At 40.2% G+C, this 26,444-nt stretch overlaps 2 protein-coding genes across 4 annotated transcripts in view; both read left to right on the forward strand.

Annotated features, from left to right (window-relative positions):
- Window positions 1-598: 598 nt before the first annotated feature.
- On the forward strand, window positions 599-7,910 carry DNAJC22 (DnaJ heat shock protein family (Hsp40) member C22). The gene is made up of 3 exons (XM_058171274.1): window positions 599-729; window positions 4,549-5,458; window positions 7,235-7,910. Exons 2-3 carry the CDS (start codon window positions 4,637-4,639, stop codon window positions 7,412-7,414), a joined length of 1,002 nt encoding a protein of 333 aa, XP_058027257.1. The 5' UTR covers window positions 599-729; window positions 4,549-4,636; the 3' UTR covers window positions 7,415-7,910.
- A 3,770-nt stretch (window positions 7,911-11,680) lies between these two features.
- Window positions 11,681-26,444, forward strand: part of SPATS2 (spermatogenesis associated serine rich 2) — a 50,094-nt gene continuing 35,330 nt past the window's right edge. Inside the window, exons 1-2 of one of the 3 annotated variants that reach the window (XM_058170330.1) lie at window positions 11,681-11,819; window positions 21,461-21,750. In XM_058170330.1, the coding sequence (XP_058026313.1) occupies window positions 21,726-21,750 (25 nt within the window). In that variant the 5' untranslated portion in view covers window positions 11,681-11,819; window positions 21,461-21,725. Of the gene's footprint in view, window positions 11,873-12,300; window positions 12,463-21,460; window positions 21,751-26,444 lie in introns of those variants that run through there. The other 2 variants (XM_058170329.1, XM_058170331.1) reach the window with 2 other exon arrangements.

Below are 26,444 nucleotides of genomic sequence, written 5' to 3' on the forward strand. Positions count from 1 at the left end.
CAGGCAGGAATCCAAGGTGTGACTTCAGCAACCAGATTAGACTTTGCCTGACTCAAGGAATGCCAGAAAGCAGATCCTTTATATAGGCCATGGGGTGTGGCTCCATGACTCAGTACTTATCCAGGTGTGCCCCTCCCTTCCTTTTGCTGACATCGCCCCTCCATTCTCCGGAAGCGGGGATCTGTCCACGTTTTGTCAGCTGCCGGCAATTCTAGCTCATGGCTGGCTTCTTGCTCACACGCTGTAGGGGGGAGGTTTATTTGCCCAGTCTGTCCGGGCATGGTGCCAAGACTGGGGGCTGGAGGCATGCCGGGCCATTCGTCTTGCTCAGTCTGTCTGGGCATGGTGCCAGGACTGGGGGCTGGAGGCATGCCAGGCCATTCGTCTTCACTATCAGTCTCTGGCTGAGATAGCAGGAGATGGGAGGGGCCCGGCTGCGGAGAGGGGGGCGGGCGAGGCACAACAGTGGCAATGATGGCAAGACTAGAGTTGGCAACACCCACACGCACATCCTACACACTACACAATCACAGACATACAATCTTCTGAGCAGGGCAACAGATTCCAATAAAACTGTCCACCTTTCTCAATTCCCCTTACGTCAGCCAAGTCTTGATAAGCCAAAAGGAAGGACTTGCAGGCTGGCTCCAACCAGTGAGCCCAACCCTATTTTGTACAAATTTGGGGATTCCACAAATCCGTTTTCATCCGAGATCGCAAAGATGTACAGTAAGTAGCCACATGCCAGTTCCTGCAGTTGTTTTGCCTAGAGATTCTCCTGCTTGTATGCTACCAATCCTTTAGTAAATGTACTGTAGCATCTCAATAATTTCTTTAGAATAGGTGACTTGTTCAACCAAAGTTTGCAGTGTGTTCTGATCAGGGCTCCAGCTTGCATGTGAAAGCCTTGTGGCATGCATAAAAAAAACTGAACTGCTGTTAGAACTTTCTTGCTCTCTTTGGACAAGTTGACAGGATTTTCTTCAGTTGCTGCTATAAAAACTGAATACTGATCTTAAATACTGTAAACGTGGAAGAAGAAATGAGAATGATTGCCTGAAAAAATGAAAGCCAGATTTCAGAATTTGTATAAAACTAAGCAAACTCTTAAAAAAATTTTTTTTCATTTTTTTTTCTTTCCAGGGGAAAGTTCTTGCCTTTTAGAGTTGCAAGTTTCTGTCAATACTCTATTTGCTATGCAGATGAACATTTAATTATTAATAGTAAATAACATATTTACTTTTAGCCCAATGAAAATATTAGTTTTATTTATGGGTTGTGGCGGTTGTCACACAAGTTAATCTTATTTCAGGGTTTGAGTTATCTCAGACTTTGATTTGGGCAACCCTTGTGCCAAGAAGTTATATATGGACAGGAATTAAGTAGCTAATCATGAGCCTTGCGGTAGTATTATGGCCCCTAGTTCTTCTGTGATAGGGCTTAAGTTGAGAAAAGAAGTTGAAAGGTTATTTAAATACTTGACTTTCATTCCTCATGTTAATTTCCATCCTCAGGTACTTTGCTTGTTTTCTTTTTTTAATAATACAATTGTTCTTAATGTGTGTGTCAATACACTAGATTTCACCATCTGTTGTAAATCTTTCAGCTATAGATTTATTCCTGCTATTAGGGTGGTTAAGGATCTAGCCTAAATTCTTTGTATTGTCAATTTCTGGAGGTTTGTGATTAAACAAGGCAACTCAGTAATGGTTAGTTTAGGCAGATATTGTTGTTGGTTGACCAAATTAACTGTCATGAGGTGAGTGGTCACATTTAATGTGAGTGGTCACATTTAATGGAGGACTTCCCATTCACTTGAAACAACCAATATTTCAGCAAACAGAGGAGCCTACTTTAGTCAAAGAGAAGTCTCCAAAACCACATCAGGGGTGTTCCCTTTATTAGATTAACTCAAGTCCACATAATAATATGTAAGTTTTTGAGTTCATATGGACTTTTCATCAGATAGAGAGCCAGTTTGGTCTAGTACAGGGGTCTGCAACCTTAAACACTCAAAGAGCTACTTGGACCCGTTTCCCACAGAAAAGAAAACACCAGGAGCCAATAATTTAACAACCAGTGTGACTGGGGTGGGCGTGGCCAACTCAACGTCACTCACTCTCACCCAGTCACATGACACCCCCCCAGCCAGTCATTACGGTATAGAGCCAGTTGTTAAATTATTTGCCCCGCCCCAGCCACACCTTACCCTCCCCTCCCAGCCACCTCTTGCCACACCCGGCCTTGGGTGTCTTGTTCACCTCTCTCTCTCTCTCTCTCTCTCTCTCTCTCTGTGTGTGTGTGTGTGTGTCTCTCTCTCTCCCTATGTCTCTCTCTCTGTCTCTCTTTCTCTTTCTCTCTCTCTGTCTCTTTCTCTGTCTCTCTATCTCTCTCTGTCTCTTTCTCTCTTTCTCTATTCTCTCTCTCTCTTTTTTTGTTCTCTCTCTCTCTCTCTTTCTCTCCCTCCCTCCCTCCCTCTTCCCCACTCCCCACTCCCCACCCCACCCACCCAGGAAATAACTCTAAGGAAGCTCTGTTTCTGGAAAGATACAAAAATAAACCTTGTGTTGCAAAAGGAGTGACTGTTAGACTGTTACATCACAGTGCCACGCGGTTGCAGCCTTAGATCATCGCATGCACTTCAGAGAAGCATCATCCCAAGCAGCAGCACACTCACATACTCCGCATCCTGCAACTCAGTCCAAAGTGGCCGGAAAATATAGTCCACAGGTGCCCCCGAAGACGCTTGGCAGGCAAAATACGGGATGACACCCCCCCCCACATCACTAAGGCAGTATTCGCTAAATCTGTGCAAAACTGGCAAAGGCAGAGGGGAGCAGATGGAGCCGAACTGAGCCAAATCTGTCTGTCTCTCGCTGCCCAACAGTGCAGGATACGGTGGGCAGCTACTTCCGGCCTTTGATGGTGCTGGACACACAATCTGCCCGAGACACTGGCCCGCCCCACAGCCAACGCTACTACTCTTGCAGGGGCAAGTGGGCAGGGCACAATGTGGCTCTGTGTCGTAATAGATTCCAGGAGGAAGAGGGCACCCTGTCTCCCCCATTGTGAAGTGCGCTAAATTTCACTGTGCTGCGCAAGGCGCTGCGAGAGCAGTGGGCAGGCCATGGAGGTGGCAACAGCGGCATTGGCCATTTCTCTCCACAGCAGAGGGTTAAAAGAGCCACATGTGGCTCCGGAGCCATGAATTGCTGACCCCTGGTCTAGTAGTTAAGACACCAGGCTAGAAAGTGGGAGATTGTGAGTTCTAGTCCTGCCTTAGCCATGAAACCTGTCTGGCTGATCTTGGGCCAGACACTGTCTCTCTGCCCAGCCCACCTCACAGGGTTGCTGTTGTGGGGAAAGTAGGAGAAAGAAGGAGCATTAGATGTTGGTCCCTTGAGTTTTTTTGTAACAAATAATAAAGGCAGGATATAAACAAATAAAGAAACCAGGAGTTGGGGACTTATGACCAGTGGTGGGTTGCCCCCGGTTCTATACGGTTCTATAGAACCGGAGTTGCAGGATGCCAGAATGTCATCATGGGTGATCTGCGCATGCACAGAAGCGTGTGTGCGGAAGCACCCCCCCCAAAACCACTCAGTCGCCACCTATGGCCGAGGATCAGCTTGAATCTGGATCTCCCTCAGTCTCAGACTAATACCTTTAACTGCTACATCACATTTAATTTATTTGATTGATATAAATGAACTCTGAAAAGTGTAGGTAGCTGATAATTTTGACCAAGTTCCAGGCTCCAGTGCTTAATTCTCCACCCTGATCTGGTAAAAGATTCTCTGCAGAGCCATCTCTCCCTCCTTCTCTCTCTCTCTCCGTCTCCCTCTCTCTCTCTCTGATGTTATCTGTAACCACAGAGTGTGCGCTCTGCTGCCCTTTGACCATTCCTCCTCCTTTCCTGTCCTATGTCCTATGTGTGCAGTGCTCTGCCGTACCTCCTCCCCCAGAAGGGAGACAAAGTCTGTTAGCCTTGTGAGGTCAAAGGCCTTCTGAGGCATTAGAGTTGCCTGCATTTTCCTGACAATGAGCTGAAAGGTAGGTGATTATGATTCTGGAAATCAAACATTTGCACCCTCTCATCCCGAACCGTCTACTCTTATCGGAAAGATCTTCAGGGTGCTTAGCAGGAGCCTAGTCCTCTTTAAACATGCTTTTGCTTGAAAAAGAACATTTGCTTGGGAAGCAGATACTCTGCCATTAAAATACTTGGCGGGATTCAGTCAATGAAAGTTGGGGAGGCTATGAAAGCAATGCTGTGATTAGGAAATGATTGATCATTTAGATGATAAACTGTAAGAAAGCACCAATGGTTCCATGGATTAGTTCGCAGAAAATCAAGCTGGCGCTAGGTTCTCCTGCACAGTATCATAATGCAGTCACCTAGACCTGGGGGAAAAAGGCAGGCAGTCATTAGCAGGGAGGGTGTGGCTCGACAGCAGGAAGAAATCATGACTTACAGTCCAGACATTTGGCTAGCCTTGTGCTGCAGATAACTGCTATATTTTATTGTTTTTTTCTCTCTCTCCACAGAACTATTATTTGGCATCCAGGGAGGATGGAGTTATAGAAAACAGCATTGCCTGCAGTGATACGTCCGGTGGTGCTATGGCCAAATGAGATGGCCAAACGTCTTGTGGTGGCTATTGCCCTCTGGGCTGTGGGGGGCCCTGCTGGGCTTCACCATCTCTACCTGGGCCGAGATAACCATGCTTTACTCTGGATGCTGACTTTGGGTGGCTTTGGCATAGGGTGGCTTTGGGAACTGTGGCTGCTCCCTGGTTGGGTAGCACAGGCAAATGGTACCCCAGACTTGCCTAATGGTCAACCCCCACCTTTGAACCCTGTGCGTTTTCTTGGCCAAGCTTTAGTGGGCATCTATTTTGGGGTAGTGGCTTTGATTGGTCTCTCTACTCTGCCGGGTTTTTACCTTCTGGCTCTCCCTCTGGCTGTGGGTCTTGGAGTTCATTTGGTGTCTGAAGTGGGCAATCAAGCCTCCAATCTTCAAGCAACCTTAATGGCTGCCTTCATAACTGCACCAATCTTCTATGGCCACCCACTGGGGATCTTGCCCATTACTCTCACCACTAGTGTGACAGCCCAGAACTACCGATGCTATAAAACCAGCAATCCCACCAAGAAGAAGCTTAGCCTCCGACTTTACCGACTAGGCCTGGCCTATCTGGCATTCACAACGCCACTGGCCTACTCTGCCTTCAGCAACACAGCAGCCACTGCCAACTATATAGCCGGCACGATTGGAGCAGCCCTGGATTATGTCAGTGTGTTTCCATCATTGAGTGGAATATTGGAATCAGTGCTGCTTCTTCCCTATCGTGCTGGGAAGATGCTGGGTTTAAGTGGTGGCTATTTCCAGGAATGGGAGAACATTTTAAAATTTGTACAGTCTTTCCAGAATGAAAGACGTCAGGTGGCATATCAGGTACAGTGGACTTTTATTATTTTTCAGCTTTTGGAAACAGTTAAGTTTCGAGTTTCCTTGAAATATTTTGCACCAGCTGAAGCTTTTAAATACTTTACTTATCAAATATAGGAAATGAGACTCTGCATGTCATGACACTAAATCTTTCCTTACATTCTGGACTAGCACAGGATCATCTGCAGGAAGGATTTTATTAAAAAGTCAAACTAATGGTCATTACTACACAATAGAAGCCCTGTCCCCTTTGTATATGCATCACGGTGTTTATAAGCTTTGATTGCACATTTGTAGCCATGCTCTTGATTGTTTTACCCCTTTCCATTCATCCTTGATTCAGGTTGTCATATTTTTGTCTGTCTCTATGTGCCTTCAAGTCAGTTTTTGATTCCTGGCAACTACTTGGACTAGTCCCTGCAGTTTTCTAGACAAGATCGTTCAGAAGTGGTTTGCCATTGCTTTCTTCCTAGGGCTGAGAGAAAATATCTGGCCCAAGATCACCAAACTATCTTTCCATCTAAGGCAGGAATAAAACTCACAGCCTCACAGTTTCTAGCTGATGCCTTAACCTTAACCATCAAACTTTTGTCCTCAGACAGATTAAAATATTCACTTCAAGCCTTGCATATCAAACAACTTGCCTTGCATGTATTAAACAACTGCAATTTGTATTAATAGTAAAATGGCATTAAAGGAAGCTCAAATAATAGTACTGTACAGTGTGCAAGATAAAACAACAATAAAATGTAAGTTATGTTAAATCTAATTAGAAACAGTATGTGAAAAATTCTTATTCTATTTGGTAATAATATCTTCTATTTTAACAGTATTTAAAAAAGGTAAGCTACTAAATAAACACATGAGAAGACCTTAGCCAATAATTTTGCACTTATATTCATTTACCAATTTTAAATGCTACTTGTGAAAAGAATATCTGAAACCAGAACTTTTTGTTGTAAGAAAAATAGTTCAAAGTGCAAAGAGGTAAACAATGTGATAAGTTATCTGTCATACATATTTGCTCCATTATTGACTATTTCTTCCATTTACAGCAGATTTCCCTGATGACTAAGAATTAAAATTCCCAGAATTCTTAGTATAGCCCTTGGTTAGAATTCTGCAGTCTTAGACTTAACACAAGAAGACTATATTGATTTTAGTGGAATTTTCTGAGATTATTTGAAATATTACAGTAGAATATGCCATCTTTAAAGGCTGGAAATTGTATATTATCATCTTGCTAGCTGAAAGTTTTACCCAGAATGTATGACCAGAGATAATAACAAAGCTCTTCCGTTTTGATGTCTTTGGGTATAGAAAAAAAGAAAAGACAACTGTGTTTTGCAGAATTGCAAGAAAGAGAAAGTACCTTAGCTTTCCAAAGCTCTGTAAAAATCTACTATTAGTTCAAACCCTACAAAAATCATCCTTCATTGGATTTTTGGCTTTTATAGATTTTCCAATAAGTTGTAATAGCAAGTGCAAGAAAATTATTCTTTGTTCTCTCCACCTCCGTTCCACCATTGACACATGACTAGTTTATTTCTTTCTTAGATGTTATCCTGCCTTTATTACTTTATAAGAAACTCAGGACAACAAACATGCTCCTTCATCCTCTTCCTCCTTTTCCCCACAACAACCTCGTCAGGTGGGTTGGGTTGAGAGACAGTGATTGGCCCAAAGTCACACAGCCAACTAATTATCAATTAGATAACTGGTAATTAAAATATCTTCCCAGCTTTGATAGGATGCTGATACTCCTCTCCCCTCTTCTTCTAGATTTTAGGTATCCCTAATGATGCCACTCCAGAAGAAATCACCAAAAGCTACCGGGAGCTGGTGAAGCTTTGGCATCCTGATCATAATCGACATCAAATAGCAGAAGCTGAAAGACATTTTATCGAAGTGCAAGCTGCCTACGAATTTCTCATGCAGGCAAAGAAGCCAAAATTTGCATGACTGCATTTTAGATGGCACAGAAATTTTATTACCATCAAACAGCTGGGGATTAAACGATGATTATTAAAGTAATGGTTCTCAAAATAACATGGACCAAGTTATAGATGTGTTAACTTTCTATGTACTTTAAATTTGTTAGAAGGTGAAGATTACAAACACAACTGTTTTGTGATCTTTCATTAAGTGTTTGATATAGTTCCAGGACTTTTTGGATAAATTGGGGACCGGGACTTCTTTTTGTACTGTAGTTTCACTAGGCTTGTTTTTATGAAATACTTTCCAGTTTCTTTTCAGTTTGCCGATCTTCTGATATAAAAAGGGAATCGGTGCCATCAATTTTGCTGGTTTCTGCCCCTGAAATATATGTTCGATATATAAAAAAGGTATCTTATTTATCAAATAAATCCTACTATGTTAATAATGAGAAGTTGTACCTCATCCTTTCTAACTTCAGGGAAAATAAAACAAGAATTGCATAGAATCACCTTGTAGGGGAGATGGGCGGCACAGAAATTTAATAAATAAGTAAAAAATGTTCTAATTTTCTTTGTATTTTATTGTTAGTTTATATTTCTGATTAACTTTAATTATAGTGATTAGTTATGACACTGCTTTAACTGTAGTTTTAAGCCACCTTGAAAACATTTACACTATAGACATGCATTTCTTAAATTATAAAAATCAAGAAAGGAGTTAGCCCAAGGTAGCACTTTACAATAGTATACAAAGCTCATGCTATTATTACATCATAGGTTTCCTTAAACTTATTACATTCTCTCTAAATTGCTTGCTTCATTAATACTCCTTTTCATATCTTTTAAGAGTTTTAATTCTCCCAATATTCTTTTTAATAGCAATAACATTAAATCTTATAAGGATTTCTCTTTTCCCACAGTAACATTTAATTATCCTCAATATGAGTAAACAGCAAACTGTCATTAGTTTTATTATGACATAGCATTTGAAAGAGTACTTTCCCTTCACACTGCAGTTTGTGATGCTAATTTTTCTTGAGTGCTTGGATGGCTGAAGTTGGTAAAACATATACCTATATTTTTTATTTATTATACTTTATTATCTTTTACTGGGAACACAGTATGAATATTTGAAATGCTTACATGTTCATCTGGGGCCAGCAGGTGACACTATTGAGCTACTAACAGAAAATGAATGAGATTTGATTTTAAAAAAATCAGGGAAAGAAAAATTATATTCTTTTTTATTACATTTATTTGCCACCCATCTCGCTGTGAAATGATTCTGGGTGGCTGCGAGGCCATATTAAACTAATGGCAAAAGACAATGAGATGCTGAAAACAGATTAGCATTTTTATAGCAATGTCTCTTATTTAAGAAACTTTCAGATTTTCAGTCTGGATGTAGTTTTAGAAAAAGTTTTATTATCTACGTTTCAGAAGAGCAGCATGCCCTAAATATTATGGCTGGGAAGACAATGCATCTTCATCCATATCCAGAAGCCATCTTGAGGCCTGAAGGGAAGTGATGCTTTGCCTAAAAGATACAGGATTTGGGGAGAATTTAAATCAGACAAATCCAGTGAGAACTGGAATTCATTATAGTTACCATTGTGGAATCCTTGGGATTTGGGAATGTATGATTGGGAATGTGTGATTGTCTAATCATGATACAAATCTTCTGATATTGATTTCACCCTACACTAATGTGGCCTGTTTGATTTTGTTTATGTGTAAACTTTTATGTTTTCAAGCAACTGCGTACATTCAGCAACCATGGCCTGTGTGACCTCAGCAAACTTGCAGGTTTCTTTTCTTAAAAAGCATTAGTATAAAAAAGCCTACATTCACACAAAACACTGGCCCATACCCACTGATGGGATTCAAATTTTTTAACAACCATTTCTGTGGGCGTGGCTTATTTTGGGGTGTGGCTTGGTGGTCATGTGACAGTGGGCGTAGCTAGCTGCTCATGTGACTGGGTGGGCGAGCCTAGCTGCTCATGTGACCGGGTGGCCATGGCTATGGGCATAGAAACTACTCAGAGGGCTAAAAAAAGTCATTTCTGACCAGTCCTCGCACTTATGACCATCCTCACATTTATGCCCATTGCAGCATTTTTAACAACTATTAACTCATTTCACAACTGCTTCTCTTCACCACGGTTACAAGATAGGGTGCAAAATGTAAAATGTGAGGACAGTTGTAGATGTGAGGATCGGTCAAAAGTGTGAGGACAGGTCAAAAATAACTTTTTCAGCCCTGTGAGTAGTCCCTATGCACGAAATGCTGCAACAGGCATAAATAATGACTGGTCATAAGTGTGAGGACTGATCAAAAGTGTGAGAACCTGTCAGAAATCACTACGCACATAGGGACTACCCAGTGGACTGAAAAAAGTGATTTCTGACAGGTTCTCGCACTTTTGATCAGTCCTCACACTTATGACCGGTCATCATTTATGCCTGTTGCAGCATTTTTAATAACCATGTCACTCATGTCACAACTGCGGTGCTTCATGTGACTGGGTGAGCATGTCCAGGTGGTCATGTGACATAGCTTCTTTGCCCTAATGAATGTTTGCTGCAATGTTCTTAAGTGTGAAAAACGGTCATAAATCACTTTTACAGTGCCATGCTTGTTAAACCAATTACCAGAACAAATCCATTCTCCCTCCCTCTTTCTCGCCATCTCTTTCTCCCCCTTTCTCTTTCTCTCCTTCATCTTTCTCCCCCCTCTCTATCTTTCTCTCCTTAATCTCTTTCTCCCTCCTTCTCTTTCTCCCTTTCTCTTTCATCTTTCTCTCCATCTTTCTCTCCTTAATCTCTCTTTCTCCTCCTCTTTCTCCATCTCTTTCTCCCCTTTCTCTTTATCTTTCTCCCCTTCTATCCTTCATCTTTCTCTCCTTCATCTTTCTCTCCATCTTTCTCTCCTTAATCTCTTTCTCCTTTCTCTCAATCTTTCTCTCAATCTCTCCTTAATCTCTCTTTCTCTCTTTCTCCCCTTTCTCTTCTTCATCTTTCTCCCCTTCTATCCTTCATCTCTTTCTCTCCTTCATCTTTCTCCTCCTCTTTCTCTCCATCTTTCTCCCCTTTCTCTTCTTCATCTTTCTCCCCTTTCTCTCTTTCTCCTTCATCTTTCTCCCCCTTCTATCCTTCATCTCTCTTTCTCTCCTTCATCATTTTCTGCCCCCCTCTTTCTCTCCATCACTCTTTCTCCAGATGGGGTAGGGTAGGCTGGCGCTGCGTGGGTGGGAGGCGGCCGCAGGACAGTCCTGCTGGGTGGGCAGCAGGCCGAGGCGATTGACACACGCTTCGCTGCCCACCCGATCCAAGCTCCTCGCTGGCCGCGCTTTAATCGCTGGCTAGAGAGACGCTTGGATGCAGGCAGGCTTCTGTTGGCGGCCACGTGGCGCTTGGATCGGATGGGCAGCGAGGTGCATGGATCGGGTGGGCAGCAGCTTGTGGCCGCTGCCCACCGGATCCATGCACCTCCCTGCCCACCCGACACCGGCTGCTTCTGCTGACTGAAGGCTGCCGGCAGTTCGAATCTCACTAGGATCAAGGTTGACTCAGCCTACCATCCTTCCGAGGTGGGTAAAATGAGGACCCAAAATAATTGGGGGCAATGTGCTGACTCTGTAAACCGCTTAGAGGGCTGTAAATCACTGTGAAGCGGTGTCTAATAAGTCTAAATGCTATTGCTATACATAAGTTCAGTAGATCATGTCACCCATTTCAACATCTGTAGGGACAGATGTTCTGAATCTCTCACATAAAACAGGACAGACGCACAATGAATACACGGGCATACACGAAGCTTTAAAAAAAGTATGCGCGGCGTGCATTGGGATCCTCCTTCGGCCGTTGCCGGACAGAACGCGCATCTCCACACCCCGTTTCAGGATTCGCAGCAGGAATAGGAAAGAACGGCGAGACACGTTATTGGGTCAGCCAGAGCTCCTCGCGCCCCTCCGCCCGCCTGGATTGGGTCTCCTTCCACGGCTCTGGCAATTGGTCTAGCGTAGATTAACCATCCGTCCGCAACAACCACTTTCGCGGTCGCTGATTGGGCTTTCTCTAACGCCGAAGCCGATTGGACAACGGGCGAAGCGCTTCGGTGGCTAGAGCGGTTCCGTTGTCCTCGAGCCGAACTCAATTTTTTTTTGGATCTCGGGGGAGGTGAGGGAGGGAGAAGAGAAAGGAGGGAAAAGGTGGGAGCGAACCGGGTTCTCCGTTGCTCCTATTGGCCGGCGCTCCGCCGAAGAGAAACAGCTTTCTCATTGGCTGAAGGAAAGAGGGCGCCTGTGTCCGGTTGGTTGCTGGGCTCGCGCAGCCTTCGACGATTTCGCTCTCTTCTCCCTTACGGGTGGGCGGGGCTCCACTCTCCCCGGCGCTTGGCGGCGGCGGCGGCGGCGGCGGCGGCCTGAGGTGAGGAGGGGATGTGTAGCGGCTTTGATGGTTTGATGAGGTTTTCCGCCCAGGTGGGTAAGACGGTAGCGCGTGTGGGAACAAGGCGAAGAGCGGGGAGGTTGGGCGTCGTGGCGGTGGGGAATTTCACAAAAGCATGTGGGAAAGGAGCCTGGGAGGAAAGAGGCTGGAAGCGGCGATGGGAAACAAGGAAAGGAGGCACAGGCAGGCAACCGAGGGAATGGCCCCGTGTTGGGGGAATAAGGGGTGGGCTCAGAGGCAGGCCTATCGAGGGGCGGAGGGCTGGAGAGCGCAGAGGCGATGTGGCGGTGGAAGGAGGTTTTTTTCCCCCCCCTTCTTCTTCATATGTGGCAGGCAGGAATGAAACTCAGCCCGGAGCCTTGGAAGGCTTCCCCTCAACTCTCCACGGCAGAGGAACGATATCCGTATCCCACGAAAAATAAAAAATAAAAAAAAAGAAAGACCCCGCTCGGTAAAGTAGAAAACGCCTTGGCTTTGTGGGGAAAAAACAAGAAAAGAGACTCGGGTCCTTTAGGGATAAGGACACCCCCTTTCCCAGGACAAGTCAACAAAGAACCGTTTACAAAAACAAGCTGCAGGGCAAGCTGTTCCGATTCAGGAGAACCGTTCATCAAGCAACCTGGTAAACGCCTTAAAGGAGGACATAAAGTCCTGAACTTGCCCAGGAGGGACTCTCCTCGGGATTTGTTTTCCAGACCAAATGAGAGTGTTGTTCCCATATGCCCTAAACCTTTAATTCCACTGTCACCCCTTTCCTGGATGGGGGGGATCCAGCACCAGAGGGAGAGAGGATGGAAGGAGGAAGAAGGCAAAATAACAATGGGGATGATGAGAACTCACAGAGGTTTAGAAAAAGCAAGTTGGGGCTCTGTCCTAGCAGCGCTGTAAAAACTATTGCTTCCTGCTATGTAGGATTTGCCTCTGAACTGCAGCATTTTGGTATTTGAAAAAAGATGCTTTCAAAGGGAAATGGCAGTAGCTAAAGAATGGAAAAGGGAAATAAGTTACTGCTGAAGTGAATTGTAGTTATTGGAATTCTGGAAAGATAAAAGTGACAATGAACGGATGTGCCCTGTTTGCAATGGAAAGGTGAAACGGAGAAACTTGTATGTCTATGGAGAGACTCCATCATCCAGATCATAGCTGTCCTAAAGGTGCTTTTTCCAAAAGGCAACTGGACTTTCTTGGTGAAAGGGAAGTCCAGTTGCCTTTTGGAAAAAGTACTTTTGGCACAGAGAAGCTTGTGCATGGCTTTAGACTGAATGGAATTATATTCATTAAGCAGAAAAGATAAATCAAGACAAAACAGAGGAAAAGAATGTCCTAAGATTGAAGGCTGAGTTTTCCTGTTTAATTATACAGCTCCATTCACACAGTACTAAATTAACTTGTGTTTTGTGGCTTTAATGTGAAATGTGAACCCATTCCAAGAAAGGAAATACATTTATTTGGCTGATTACAAAGATGCATGTAAGTTGGGATAAACAGTTTTGGTCCTTAGGGCTTTTGCTACTGTATTAGTTGTGACACTTCTACCTTATGATCTTTGAAAGTAACTGAAAGTTGCAGACTATGAACATGCAGAACTCTTTGTTTGCGATCAACAAGACTAAAATAGCTTGGTAAGGGACTACAGTACTCAAAAGCCAATTAGCCAGATGTTGCTGTTTTAACATAGATGTTGTTCAGGCTTTGAAAAGGATAAACTTTTTTTTTGTTTTTGTTCAATACCACAGAATGAAGTGAAAAACAGACTAGATCTGACAAAGGAGTATTTGCTGTCTTGGTTCAAGTAGATTGCCCACCAAAAACTGGATGTTATTGATCTACAGTGGCAGGTTTCTGAGATTATCAGATACATTATAGACCAGTGATGCTATGTAAATATAGAAAGCATAGTTAGACAGATAAGGTGTGCGTGATTCAGAATTATTTAAGGATAGGAGAGAAACTGTAATTACTTTTAAATCTTTTTTCTTTCTTTTTTTTTAGGTATGAAAATTGAACATTGTGGCTTAGATGTCTTATGTTTGTGATAAAATGACAGCTATCTGTTCCATTTTCTGTTGAATAGTTGGTTGTATTTTACTCCTTATTTAAAGTGCTAGATTAGAGTGACTTTTATATGATGTCCTGTGCAGTTTAGAAATGCTTTCAAATCAAATTTATTTACTTCAATTATAGATTTGTTGCATCTGCAGTGTAGAATATTGATGAACATCATTAACCTTAGTCTCCACTTAACGTACGCCAAATAATGTTCAATGGTTAAATAAAACAGAGCTTAAAATCATAATTTATTCCTTTACACTTCTGTTAGGCTGTTTATTTGGTATAGGAAGTCAATCTCCTTGATTGTCAGTGATAAAAATAATTTCTTAATTTTCTGTAGTGACTAAAGCAGACAGACAGACAAGAACTATTGCAACTAATAATAGGACTTTTATGCTCAGAAAATTCTTTGGTAACTGAGGACCATATGTTATCAGTACTGTACTTAATTTCAAAACGGCATTCAAAACTTTTTAAATATTCTCTACATTGCTGAATTATTTGCTCCAAAATTTTGAATTTATATGCAGTATTTCTATAGTTCTATCTTTCTAGACCTGTGGACCTCTTTTGGAAAGGGGACTTCTTTCAAGCCAATTTGGTCTAGTGGTTGAGGCACCAAGCTAGAAAGCCAGAGACAGTAAGTTCTAGTCCCGCCTTAGCCAGGAAAGCCAGCTGGATGTCCTTGGGCCAGTTACTCTCTCAGCCCAACTCATTTCACAGGGTTATTGTCGTGAGGAAAATAGGAGGAAGAAAGTGTGTTGGATATGTTCAACTTCCTTAGAATTATCAGTAAAAATAATGAATGTGGGATACAAATAAATACAATAAATAAAAATAAAATTTAAAAATATATTTCTGAATTGTTAAAGTGACTATATCTTTTTCCAGGCTTATGTGGTTGCTTTGGAAGCTGTTTATGATCTTCTCTGCATATGTATCCATCCATACACAGTGATTTCATTTCATGTTCCCACTTTTTCTAGAACATCTCTTTTGAGGGACTTGCACAACTCTGCAACCATGGGCAAAATTTCCTATACTGTTTATCACATTTTAGGATCTGAAGCTGTTCTAATTCTATTGCCTTCATTTTTGTTATGAAGTTTAGTTTGGTTATAGATTTATACTAAGATTTTTTACTTTTTTTATAATTTAGAAACTCCTTTTCCAAATTTTGAGCAATTTATTTCACAATTATCACATCCACAGGCTATATTTATAAAGTATACTATCTATATTTTATAAACTATAGTACCAGGTATTAAGGTCTGAAAATAAACGTGGTTTTGATTTTTGGAATTCATTTCATTAAGCTACAATCATGTGGAATCCTCTGAGAATAAGTAGCATTGAGTTCAGTGTGACTGACTTTTGAATAGGATTGCACTTCAAGAGAAGATGGTCCTAATCACAGATGGGCTTAACAGATTGATACAGCACTGGCGAGGAGGGAGACTTGCTGCCTACAATTGCACAGAGTTTCAGAAGTACTTCTGCTTTTTGAGTGGCTTTGAAGCGGAGGTGCGGCATTCAAATAATTGTGTGCAGTCTGTTTATTCTTGAGCTCCTTTGGTGATTAAAGTGTGCAGTCACTTTGAATCTCTTTCAAGGAGAGATAAGAAAAAAAGGAGTTTTTAAAAAATGCAAGTTAACCCACCAAAATCATTGCTTACTCTTCCTGCTGCCATTATGTATATGATGAACACATGTTTAGAAATGCTGTTTCAACAACATGAGATTCTTCAGTAGGGTAGATAAATGGATGCTTAATATTTTTATGAAACCAATCATTTTTGACCAAGTTTTGTAACAACTGCTTTTTTTGCTCTTAGAATTTCAACTAGATGTATAGTGCTTTGAGTATTATGAGATAGGATTTTTTTGTCAAAGAAGTTACAAAACCAACAATGAATGTAAGGTGAAGTTGTATTTAAAGGTGTTTCATAGGACACTGTCCAAAGCAATTTTCTGTTTCATAGGATATATTCAGATATAAATTCAAATGCATCACATCGTGCAGGGATGGGCAGTTAATTTTACCAAGGGGTGACATGAAAAATGGACTGTTCTGGAGGGATGAACCAATAGAAGTGAAGATCCATAGACATGCATGCCTACACAGGCATAAACTGGGGGCGGGGGGAAGCAGTCACATTCAAAATAAAAGCAATCCACTTGGGCCAGACAGGGATAGCCAAAGGTCCCGTTGTGACCTGGGGGCCGTAAAATACCCAATGACCAGGTCTGATTAGTGTGTACTTGTTCTGTGTATTTTAATTGCCATGTGATAACATTCTGAAACAACTGATGCCCAGATTGATTACAGAATAATTATCTGCACTTAAGTTCTGTTATGATTCTCTTCTCCCAGTCTGGGCTAGATGGATTTTCCCCTCCAATATCTTTGTCACTACCCATTTTCATAGATGATATACATCATAATTCTTGTTTTCTTATATCTTCCGGTATGTCTAATCCTCAGTTACAATCGTTGTGAGTGCACCATTGGGAGATTGGAAGTTTGGGATAGATTGTCAGGAGAAAATCTGTTGTCACTAGGAATCAAAAACGATTTGATGGCAAATAAATCAAAACTAATGTTCAGTATTATGCACCAGAAATCAAAAATTGACTCAAAGGATATTTTTTTAAAAAAAGTCTTAGTATATTTTTGTTTTTTGACAGTTTGCTGTGTTCTTGATCTTAGTAGCCTCCGGTTGGGCAAGAGTCTGTCCCTTTCTAGCTTGTGAAACTTCATAAAGTATTAATGTTGTGTAAATATTAATGTAGCTGAGGGCTGGCTACAGGTATTATAAAGCCAGTTGTTTTTTTTAAGTACCCAGGTCTAACTCAGTTTATAAGAAACAGTTTGTTACAATTCTGAGAATGTAAAGTGTTGTGTCATGCAGTCCATAAATGTGGTTAGTTTTCTATTAGTATGTTTGGCTTCTGGCTGAACAGATTATTGCCTTTTAGAAAAATAGTTGCATAAAACAGCCATTGCTTTTATGTAATGCTTCTAGAATTGCTAGTTGATTTTGGGATAGCTATTCATGAGCAAGGATCAACATGCTTATTCTCACAGCAATTATTTTGTCTTGGGGGAAAACACCATAACAACAGCTCTTTGTATAACTGGAACTGATCTGGCCACTATTTTTTTAAAGCATAATTCTGTTTTAAAAGCTGGAAGCTAATCATCTTGGGCTACAGTCCAAAGTTGCCATTTGGTATATAAATAAATACTAAAGATTTGTGCAATGGTACACCAGAGATAGGTTTGACGGTACACTGTTTAGTTTTTAAAACATTTGATGGATATATAAAATGTACCAACTATATACCTGATTCCGTTACATTCCTATATAATTGATTTCCTTGACTTAGCAATAGCAATAGCACTTAGATTTATATGCTGCTTCACAGTGCCCCTAACAATCTGGCTCCTCATTTTACCAACCTTGGAAGGATGGAAGGTTGAGTCAACCTTGAGCCTGGTGAGACTCGAACTGCTACCAGAATTAGCCTGCAATGCTACATTCTAACCACTCTTACAATTTTATTTATTTCTAAAATTTTTAAAGTGCCTGTCTCCCTCACACAGGGCCTCTGGGCAAATAAATATTAAAAAGATAAAAATAGTATATAAAATTTAAAAGGCAATCTGTGTTAAAAATTAAAAGGTGGGGGAAAAGGGCTTTCAGAGAGCTAACCAGCTACATGTCCCTCTGTCCACCCCAAATAAGCTTGCAGAGCCATGATTTCACGCCTATGCAAAAGCCCAGGAGAATGAGGCCTGCCTCACCTCTGGCGGAAGAGCCGCCATGGTGCAGTGGTTGGAATGCAGTACTGCAGGCTACTTCTGCTGATCACTGGCTGCCAGCAGTTTGGCAGATCGAATCTTACCAGGCTCAAGGTTGACTCAGCCTTCCAGACTTCCGAGGTCGGTAAAATGAGGACCTTGTTTGTTGGGGGAATATGCTGACTCTGTAAAACGCTTAAGAGAGGGCTGTAAAGCATTGTGAAGCAGTATATAAGTGTAAATGCTATTGCAATTCTACAGGGCAGGTGCAATGGCAGAGAAGGGTCTCTTCCTGGACCCCACCAATCAGAATTCTTTTAACGGATGGTGTCCAAACATTCTTTCCCTACCTGACCAGTGGGGTGAGCTGATGTAGCAAGACGAAGACAGTTCTATAGATAACCTGGCTCCATGCCATGTAGGGCTTAAAAGTCAAAACCAACACCTTGAATTGGACCTGGAAGCAAACCAGTGCAGCAGAGGTGTTACATGTACCGTTCTTTGGGCACTCAAAATTGCCCATACAACCACATTCTGTACCAGCCGAAGCGTCCAGGTAACTTTTCAAGGGTAGCCTTGAAAAGCGCATGTAGAATGCATTACAATAGTCCAAATGGGAGGTGTCCGGGTTATGAGTGACTGATTCATTCAGATGGTGCCTGTGATTTTCATTATTCTCTAATCAGAGAAAGTATTTCATATAGAACAACCCATTCAGGGAACAAAATAGAATAGCTTAGTTAAATAATGTATGTTCCTGAAGTATTCTTTTTGAAGAAAAAAAATTGAATGGGTTTCAAGATGGGTGGGTATGGCAGTTTTTAAGCGCTTGAAATTTTTAGGGTTGTGTATTGTGTATTGTAGGGAGGGACGCGGTGGCTCAGGGGCTAGGACATTGAGCTTGTTGATTGAAAGGTCGGCAGCTCAGCAGTTCGAATCCCTAGTGCTGCGGTGTAACGGGGTGAGCTCCCGTTACTTGTCCCAGCTTCTGCCAACCTAGCAGTTTTGAAAGCACGTAAAAATGCAAGTAGAAAAAATAGGGACCACCTTTGGTGGGAAGGTAACAGCGTTCCGTGCGCCTTTGGCGTTGAGTCATGCCGGTCACATGACTACGGAGACGTCTTTGGACAGTGCTGGCTCTTTGGCTTTGAAACGGAGATGAGCACTACCCTCTAGAGTCGGCAACGACTAGCACATATGTGCTTGGGGAACCTTTACCTTTACCTATTTCTTTCAGCCAATTTTTTCTTTCACTGAAGTATTTTTGTATGTGGGAAGCAAAAGAAAGACATTGAAATAAAACACATTTCTTAATAGCCAGTATATAACTTTTAATTCAGTATTGTTAACATTGTTCTCTTATTTGCATTCTTTGTGCAGCTGTGATCTTCATTTATTTTTTCCTAGATTCTGACTGGGTCTTGTGCATGATATGGTAATATGATATTACTGATGGTATGCAATTAAATGTGACTGTTTTTTCATTATTTGGGGTGATTCCCCCCCTTTTCTGTGTATGTTAATGTTGTCAAAAGTACTTTAGAGCAGGGGTCACCAACCTTTTGGACATCAGGGACCACTAAATTCATAATTTTAAATCCCACGGACCACTAATACGATCTGCCTAATGACCGGCCGAGTGGGTGTGGCTAGGTGATCATGTGACATGGCCAACTCGATGTCACTTGCGTCGAGGGGTGCCTCGCTGGCCATTACTCACCCCTCCCCCCCCAGCCACTCCTTACCTGCCTGCCCAGGCTCCTTAGGGCCCCAACAGGAAGCAGTTGTTGGAGCTAAGCAGCCACCACGAGAAAGAGTTGGCAAAACAGCTGCTCAGTTCAAACTGGATGTGACCAAGTAGGCTCAGCAGAAGCACCTCACTGAGGACTACAAGTATAGGCTTTCCAAGCAGAGGGAAGACCTGGGGGGGTTCAAGGCCAGGTACTAGTGCCTGGAAGCTCAGCGGGCTGAGATGGTCAGCCAATTCCAGGCCATGATGCAGTCCCACTGGAACAAGGTCCTCTGGCTCTTTGTCACCAGTGGTGCTTCCCTCCAACCTTCACCCAAAGCCCCATACCAGGAGCTGAAGAAATTCCAAGTTGGAATTTCTGTCCCCCTCCAACTTGCACAAAAAGACCCCGAAAGGGGAGAATCTCTGCAGCAACACAAATGTTCATTGCACGTATCTGGCCCAGGGGCTGTAGTTTGAGGACCCCTGATTTAGTGCAATATAAAAATGCAAATAATTTTTCTGTGGACCACCAAAATTTTCTCGCAGACCACCTGTGGTCCACAGATCACCAGTTGGTGACCACTGCTTTACAGTGTATCTGTTTTCTAAATGGAAAAAAAACCCGAGGACAGTGTATAGCTGTTTTCGTAAGTTGCACCGTTTGGGGGACAATATGTAACTTGAAGGTTGCTGTTCTTGAGGCCTGCTTAAAATGTGTAATAAACTTTGAATTCTAAAAGAAGTAAAGTTACCGTCTTCTGGGAATTTAGTTATCAAGTAGAGAACAGGAAGATATATCTTGAACAAAAACTGAACCTTTAGCATTTTGAAATAGTATTGTTAGTTTCCTTACTAATGTTGGATTGTATAGCTAACAGGTTTTAGAATTATAAGTACTCAGCAGACTAAATGAGTAACACGTGGGAGTTTCAGACTGTTGAATTTACAGTGTTGTTGGCTCTGAGGACTATGCAAACTTGTAGGAAATAGTTTCATGAATCTTTGCTTGCCTTAAGTTTATTCTTGATTTTGAATATGAAGTAAATTATCTTTTTTTTAAAAAAAAGTGACAGGATACTATAGAAATGCAAAGATTTTTCACATAAAATGCCCTAAGCATATTAATAGATAAAACATCATTTACTGGTGGATTTGTGCATATTGGTTTTAGTATTAAGTATTCAAATTCACCAGGACTTGAAATCTAAATAAAGCTTTTACCTATACTATTTTACCCATACTGCAAAAATTAGCATAGTTCTGTGCTTTTTAATACATATAAATGCTATCATTTATAATACAATATGCTAAAAGTTTAGAACTAAAAAATTGAAAATTAATATCTGAGTCTGTTTGAATATAGTAAAGTACTATTCTTATGTGACTTTTTCTGTTCTTCAATTTATATATTTTAAAAGTGACTTTCACGTTCATGTGGTTTTTATATTGAAATTTTAATGACATTTATGGTGACAAAGAAAAAAATATAAGGCTAGCATCTAACAATTTCTAATTTAATTTATTTTCTTTTATCCTGGTGGTAATAGCAACCATTTTTGTGATTTTTTTTCCCCCTGTGGCATACGTGTAACTTTTTTTTAAAAAAGAGAACTGCAGTATCTTAGGAACTACAACATTTCATAAATTCTTTTGTGTTATATGCACTCATAAATACCACTTTTATAATTTTTTTGCAATGATTCTCCTCATGAGTCAAACCTTCTCAGTGTTCTGAAAAATTTTATATTGTGTAAATGTAAAATACATTAACTTCAGTTTCAGAATACTAGCTGTTTAAACAGAGGGCAAAGTCTGCCAGATGTTACACTGGCCTTGATAAGTTTCCCCTGCTCTTTGTTTTGCATTTTAGTGAAGAATCATTGAGTTTGGTGAAAATTACCCCATTTGGGGGAATGCTCTTGCAGACTGAGTACAACTTATTTATCTCACATAATTCTCTACCCTAGATTTTCATTGTTAAAATAAATAGAAGTGGTAAATTAAATTCCCCCTATACATTTTCATTTTCAGAATCTGAAAAACAGCAACATGAACTGCTGTGTGGGTGCTTCCTGACAGAAGATTGGTGCTAAAAGAAAGAATCTACAGTCTTCAGCTAGCAGGATTTTGACAATTCTCCAGTTGCCTTGGGAGCTGGGGAGGTTGCTGTCTCTGAGCAGATATTTGCCATTTCCTGCCTGGATGCAAAGCAGTACTTGAATCACATCTGCTACTTTCATACTTGAGGAACCATATTCTTTGCTGTGTAATCAGACATTAAATAAGACAAGCTATTATGTCTAAGAAGCAAAACCAAAAAGGTAAGCTTTAATATGGAGGTAGTATAACTAAGAAAAAAGGCTATATAATATGTTGTTATCAAATATGGGAATTTAGTCAGTGTTAAGACATTCATCAAAGTCGGAGTTTTCTCTAATTGTTCTCTTATGTGTCTATAAAAAACAGAAATCCTGTTCACATCTTGCTAAATAGATAGATTACTTTTCTAAAATATCCTTCATCCCTTTCTCAAATCAAAGAAGGAATGTCTTCAACATTTTAAAAACGTGCAACTTTCTAATGTTAGGAATTTAAACTAATGGCAGACATGAAAAGTCTGGTTTTGCTTCAGAACCGTCAATACTAACTACTGCAAGTCCTGCTATGGCAGAGAGTTGACTATTCCCTGTGCCTCATTTGAGGAATTGCACCTCTCTCTAGGCAGAATTCTGTCTTCCTGAGAAATCAGTGTCATTTTAAGAACTACTACTTCGAAAGCATGGAAATTTGAGTAGATTAATAGGTACCACTTTGGTGGGGAGGTAGTAGTGTTCCATGCACTTTTGGCATATAGCCATCTGGCCACATGAACCGAGAAAATGCCTTCAGACAACGCTGGTTCCCTTAGTCAAGAAACGGAGATGAGCACTTGCTCCCTAGAGTTGGACACAACTGGACAGGGAAGCCTTTACCTTTTTTTTTCAACTTTAGGAGCAATAAATCTTATCAGAAACTGACATCTATATCTGCTTGTTAATATTAATTAGAGATTGTATGAGAAGTATGTCTGTCTGCAAAAACATTTTATTTTATTTTATGCAGGTTTTGCAAATGAAAGTTGCTGGTGACTTTTCTTTCCTTGATAAGGCTATCATGTATTTTTCATTTCCCTGCCTTCTCTTGGATGCTACTGATAATATGTCAAGATTCAAGGTTCACTATGTATGTTTGAGTTAACATGACATTTGGACAGGTTTTAAAGATCAAAACTAGCACTTTGAATTAGATTCAAAACAATGACTAAGAGTCTATCAACACTTTTTTGAATATGTGGAAGGTGTGTTTGCAGCATTTTGAGTTTAAAGTGGATTGTTTCAGCTTTGCTGGAAGTGCTCTGATCTGAATAACTGGCATTCTTATTGACCAGTCCTATTGAATACCTTTCAGCTAAAATGGCTGTATTATATTAGATCAATTATAGATTCCAAAACTATAGCTGTTCCTGGGCTTCAGAAACATCCTAGGGCCAAGTATATGATTTGGTTGCTTCCCAAATTGGCATGAATAGGTTCCCCTCTTAGGTTTTTTGCAGCCATCTTTCAAAGAGGCTGCAATGGAATAGCTCAGTTACAACTGGCTTTATGTCCAAAAATGTGCCTCCCCCCCCTTTCTTACATATTAGTAAGGACATTTTTCTTTCAATTGTAGACGTAGCTGATTGATTTTCAAATGCACAAGAGATCTTTTTGCATACTAGGTTTATCTTGCAGAATCTTACAGTAAGATACTGATGTATCTTACAGAACTGTAGCTCACTGTAGCTCGTTTGAAGTATAGATCTGCCAGTTGTATTCAGGTCCCTGAATTCCAATGGTTAGGAACAAATTGCTAAGTTGGCTGTGTGCACTGCTTCCAGCTGTAAATTGTTACACTATTCATCCTGTGGAAAAAAGATTTTTTTTGGCTCTTCTAGATCAGACATTTGGTTCAAATTACTATTTCCAGTGTCCTTAAAGCTAAGTTATGGTTGAGTTATGAATCTGTGCTATAACGTTTAGAAACAGAACATATGAATTTATATTTTAATAATGCATATTCTTAAGCTATCTGTGTATTAGCTCTGATTTGTATTGTCTAATTGCTTTATTTAGTATTTCTTTCTAATTGGATTTTTCCCCCACAAGTTGTATTGGGTTGTAGGTGCAGAAATCCTAATTTTTATGAACCAGCAAAGATTTGATCCTGTTTCAAACATATCTTTCAGGTAGAAACAGTCATTGCTTATATTGCTGTAATTTCTAATGTTTCAATTTTGTATATTATTTCTGATGGGAAGCTGTAATAGGTCAGGTTTTCTTAGTGAAATTTTTCATATATACACTTAGTGAATATTAATTACAAGTACTAGCCATTGGTTGTACCAGTATGTAACTGAGTACTCTCTTGTTCATACATGCTCATTTTATTCTCTTTTGGGACAACCATTGTGCAAATAGAATAGAATATAATTTTTTATTGGCCAAGTGTGATTGGACACACAAGGAATTGCAGAAAAGAAGTAAATAGTAAACAAATAATGAGGCGATGTTAATTGCTTATTTTTGTATATAGACCATGTTCATTTGTGATCCCACATACATAGTTTTTGTATTTTATTCCTACAAATTCATTCTATTTGCCCTGTTTTTTTAACCACTGTTATAACTTGGAATTGTTCATGCTGATTCCCCTGTCAAATACAATTAGACTGGTTTTAAATACATATAAGTCCATACTCCACATTGCATCATACAGTCTATCTGTGGGTTATTTAGGTTCTTGGCTAACAGTTCAAAAATTATAAAGTTACATTTACGTTCCCAAGCAACCAACACACTTCTAACATCATACACTGTCTTTAAATCAACAAATATGCAATAAATGTTCCCTTTTGTACTCTTCTTAGCAACCAAAGAACAAATATATGATGTGTAATACACACTACCCTGACAGGAATTCCAAATTTTGTTTGTGATCAGAATCAATTCTACCCACATCTTCCCAATTATATTTGAAGTTAATCCACCTCTAGTTTTCACATTTACTCTTTTTTTGACATTATGCTATTTTTCTTTTAATTAGAACAACAGTGGCATTTTTCCAAGCATTGGGCACAGTCATACTCTTCTCACACATGTTAAATAAATTATACAACACTCCATGAAAAAACTAAATCTGTACATTTACATTTTTCCAGGCACACCACCTGCATCTGCAACCTTACCATTTTTTAATAATTCACAGTATTTATCCCTTTTCATATTTTTTCTTAGATGGTAACATTTTAACCTCCATTTACTGCTTTCAAAACTGCTCTGTTTTTCTCTGCTTCTTTTAAACATCTCTCTCTTATTCTGTGATGACAGAACAAGATTGTTTGCAGCTTTTTTCTGTATATACATTTGTAGTGACAGGGCTGAGTCTAAACATTGGAACTCTTTCCTCTCAAAAACCTTCTGGATTTATCTGGCCCCTTCTTCCTGCTTTGTAATAGCTGCTTAGTAGTTACTGCTTATCTTCTCAGAGGTCAGAAAAAGAGAATGTAGAAATTCCTTTTCAAATAGCCCTTTCCAAACAGTTCCTGTTGAAGAAGAAAATGCAGGGATGCTCAAGTCACAGAAAGCAGAAAAAGAAACTCCCGTAGAACAATGTATGATTCTAAGTGAATCATAAAGATCTGCTTCTAATATAGAACCAGCTCTGATGTGAAGAAGTGAATAAAATAATGTACTAAGCATATATAAAAAAACATAAATATCAGAAACCACAAAGGATCAACTAGCAGGAAATAAACTAAAGAGTGTTGTCCTTAGTTAATTTTCCTCTATTCCTCTAGAGAATAGATTAGCCTTGGAACATATGTTATTCTTCAGTAATCCTGCTTCCTGCAAATTCTTAAATCTGAGGCTGGGGGAAGATAGTAAATCTCACTTGTTTCCAACCTTTTGTCTAGCAACCTATGCTCAGTTTCTAAAAGGAGATTCCCCCCCCCCAAAAAAAAATTTATAAAAAGGATTAGGTTTGGGGGAGGGGCATCTCCATAGATGCCATACCCTGTATGTTTGTGCTTGTGACAAACATGGGGCTGATTTGAATGTCTGAGCTGGCAGCTTTGACAGTAAAATTGGGGATAGGGACTTGTCTACACATTGATTACAACATTATACAACATCTTTCATTTTTATTTTTATGCAGCAATCAGTTTCTTATAAACCTTTCTTTTCTTATCCATATACTCTGACCTCATCATGGCACTAAAACGCAGTAAGAAAGATGCTAAAAATAATAGAGATAAAAATACAGTATAAAAATGACACAGCAGCAGTAATCATAACAGTCCAACAACAACTGTTGGATTGCCAGATGGTCTGCAGAAGAGCTTGCTTGGTTTATAGCATCTCCTGAAAAGCGATCATTAATAGGCAATAATCTTATGTCCAGTGGAAGGCTGTTCCAAATAACTGGTACTGTCCCTGAAAAACAGCATCTCTGAGCCTCAATCATTTGATGACCCATCTGACATTCAGCCTCTCGTTGCCCTTGTATCCTTTGCTAATTCTCTCAATCTTACAGCATGAACCATGAGACCAATCATTCTTTTAGATTTATGTTAATCTCTTTGCCATATGTGTATCTCAATAAACTTGAACTTAAACTACATACAGTATTCAGAAAAGACTTTTAGTATACACATACCGTAATCTAGATGATACCAATTTGTATTCTCTGACATCTGTATTAGCCCTTTTATAATTAAACATAGATCTTTACTTCCAATCATGTATTCATCACCTTCACAAGATCAGACCAGTTTCATTCTGATCTATTAATGCTTCCACTTTTAGTTAATGTGTATGCTTGTGATTTGTTCTGGCACAATACCTTTCTATTTTATGAGATGTTTTAATGGGCTCTTAATTGTATTTTAATTTGTATTATTTTAGATTTTGAATGACTTCTCTTGCGGTCTAGTTTA

The sequence above is a fragment of the Ahaetulla prasina genome, chromosome 2, assembly GCF_028640845.1.
Source record: "Ahaetulla prasina isolate Xishuangbanna chromosome 2, ASM2864084v1, whole genome shotgun sequence".
In the NCBI taxonomy this organism is placed as follows: Eukaryota; Metazoa; Chordata; class Lepidosauria; order Squamata; family Colubridae; genus Ahaetulla; species Ahaetulla prasina.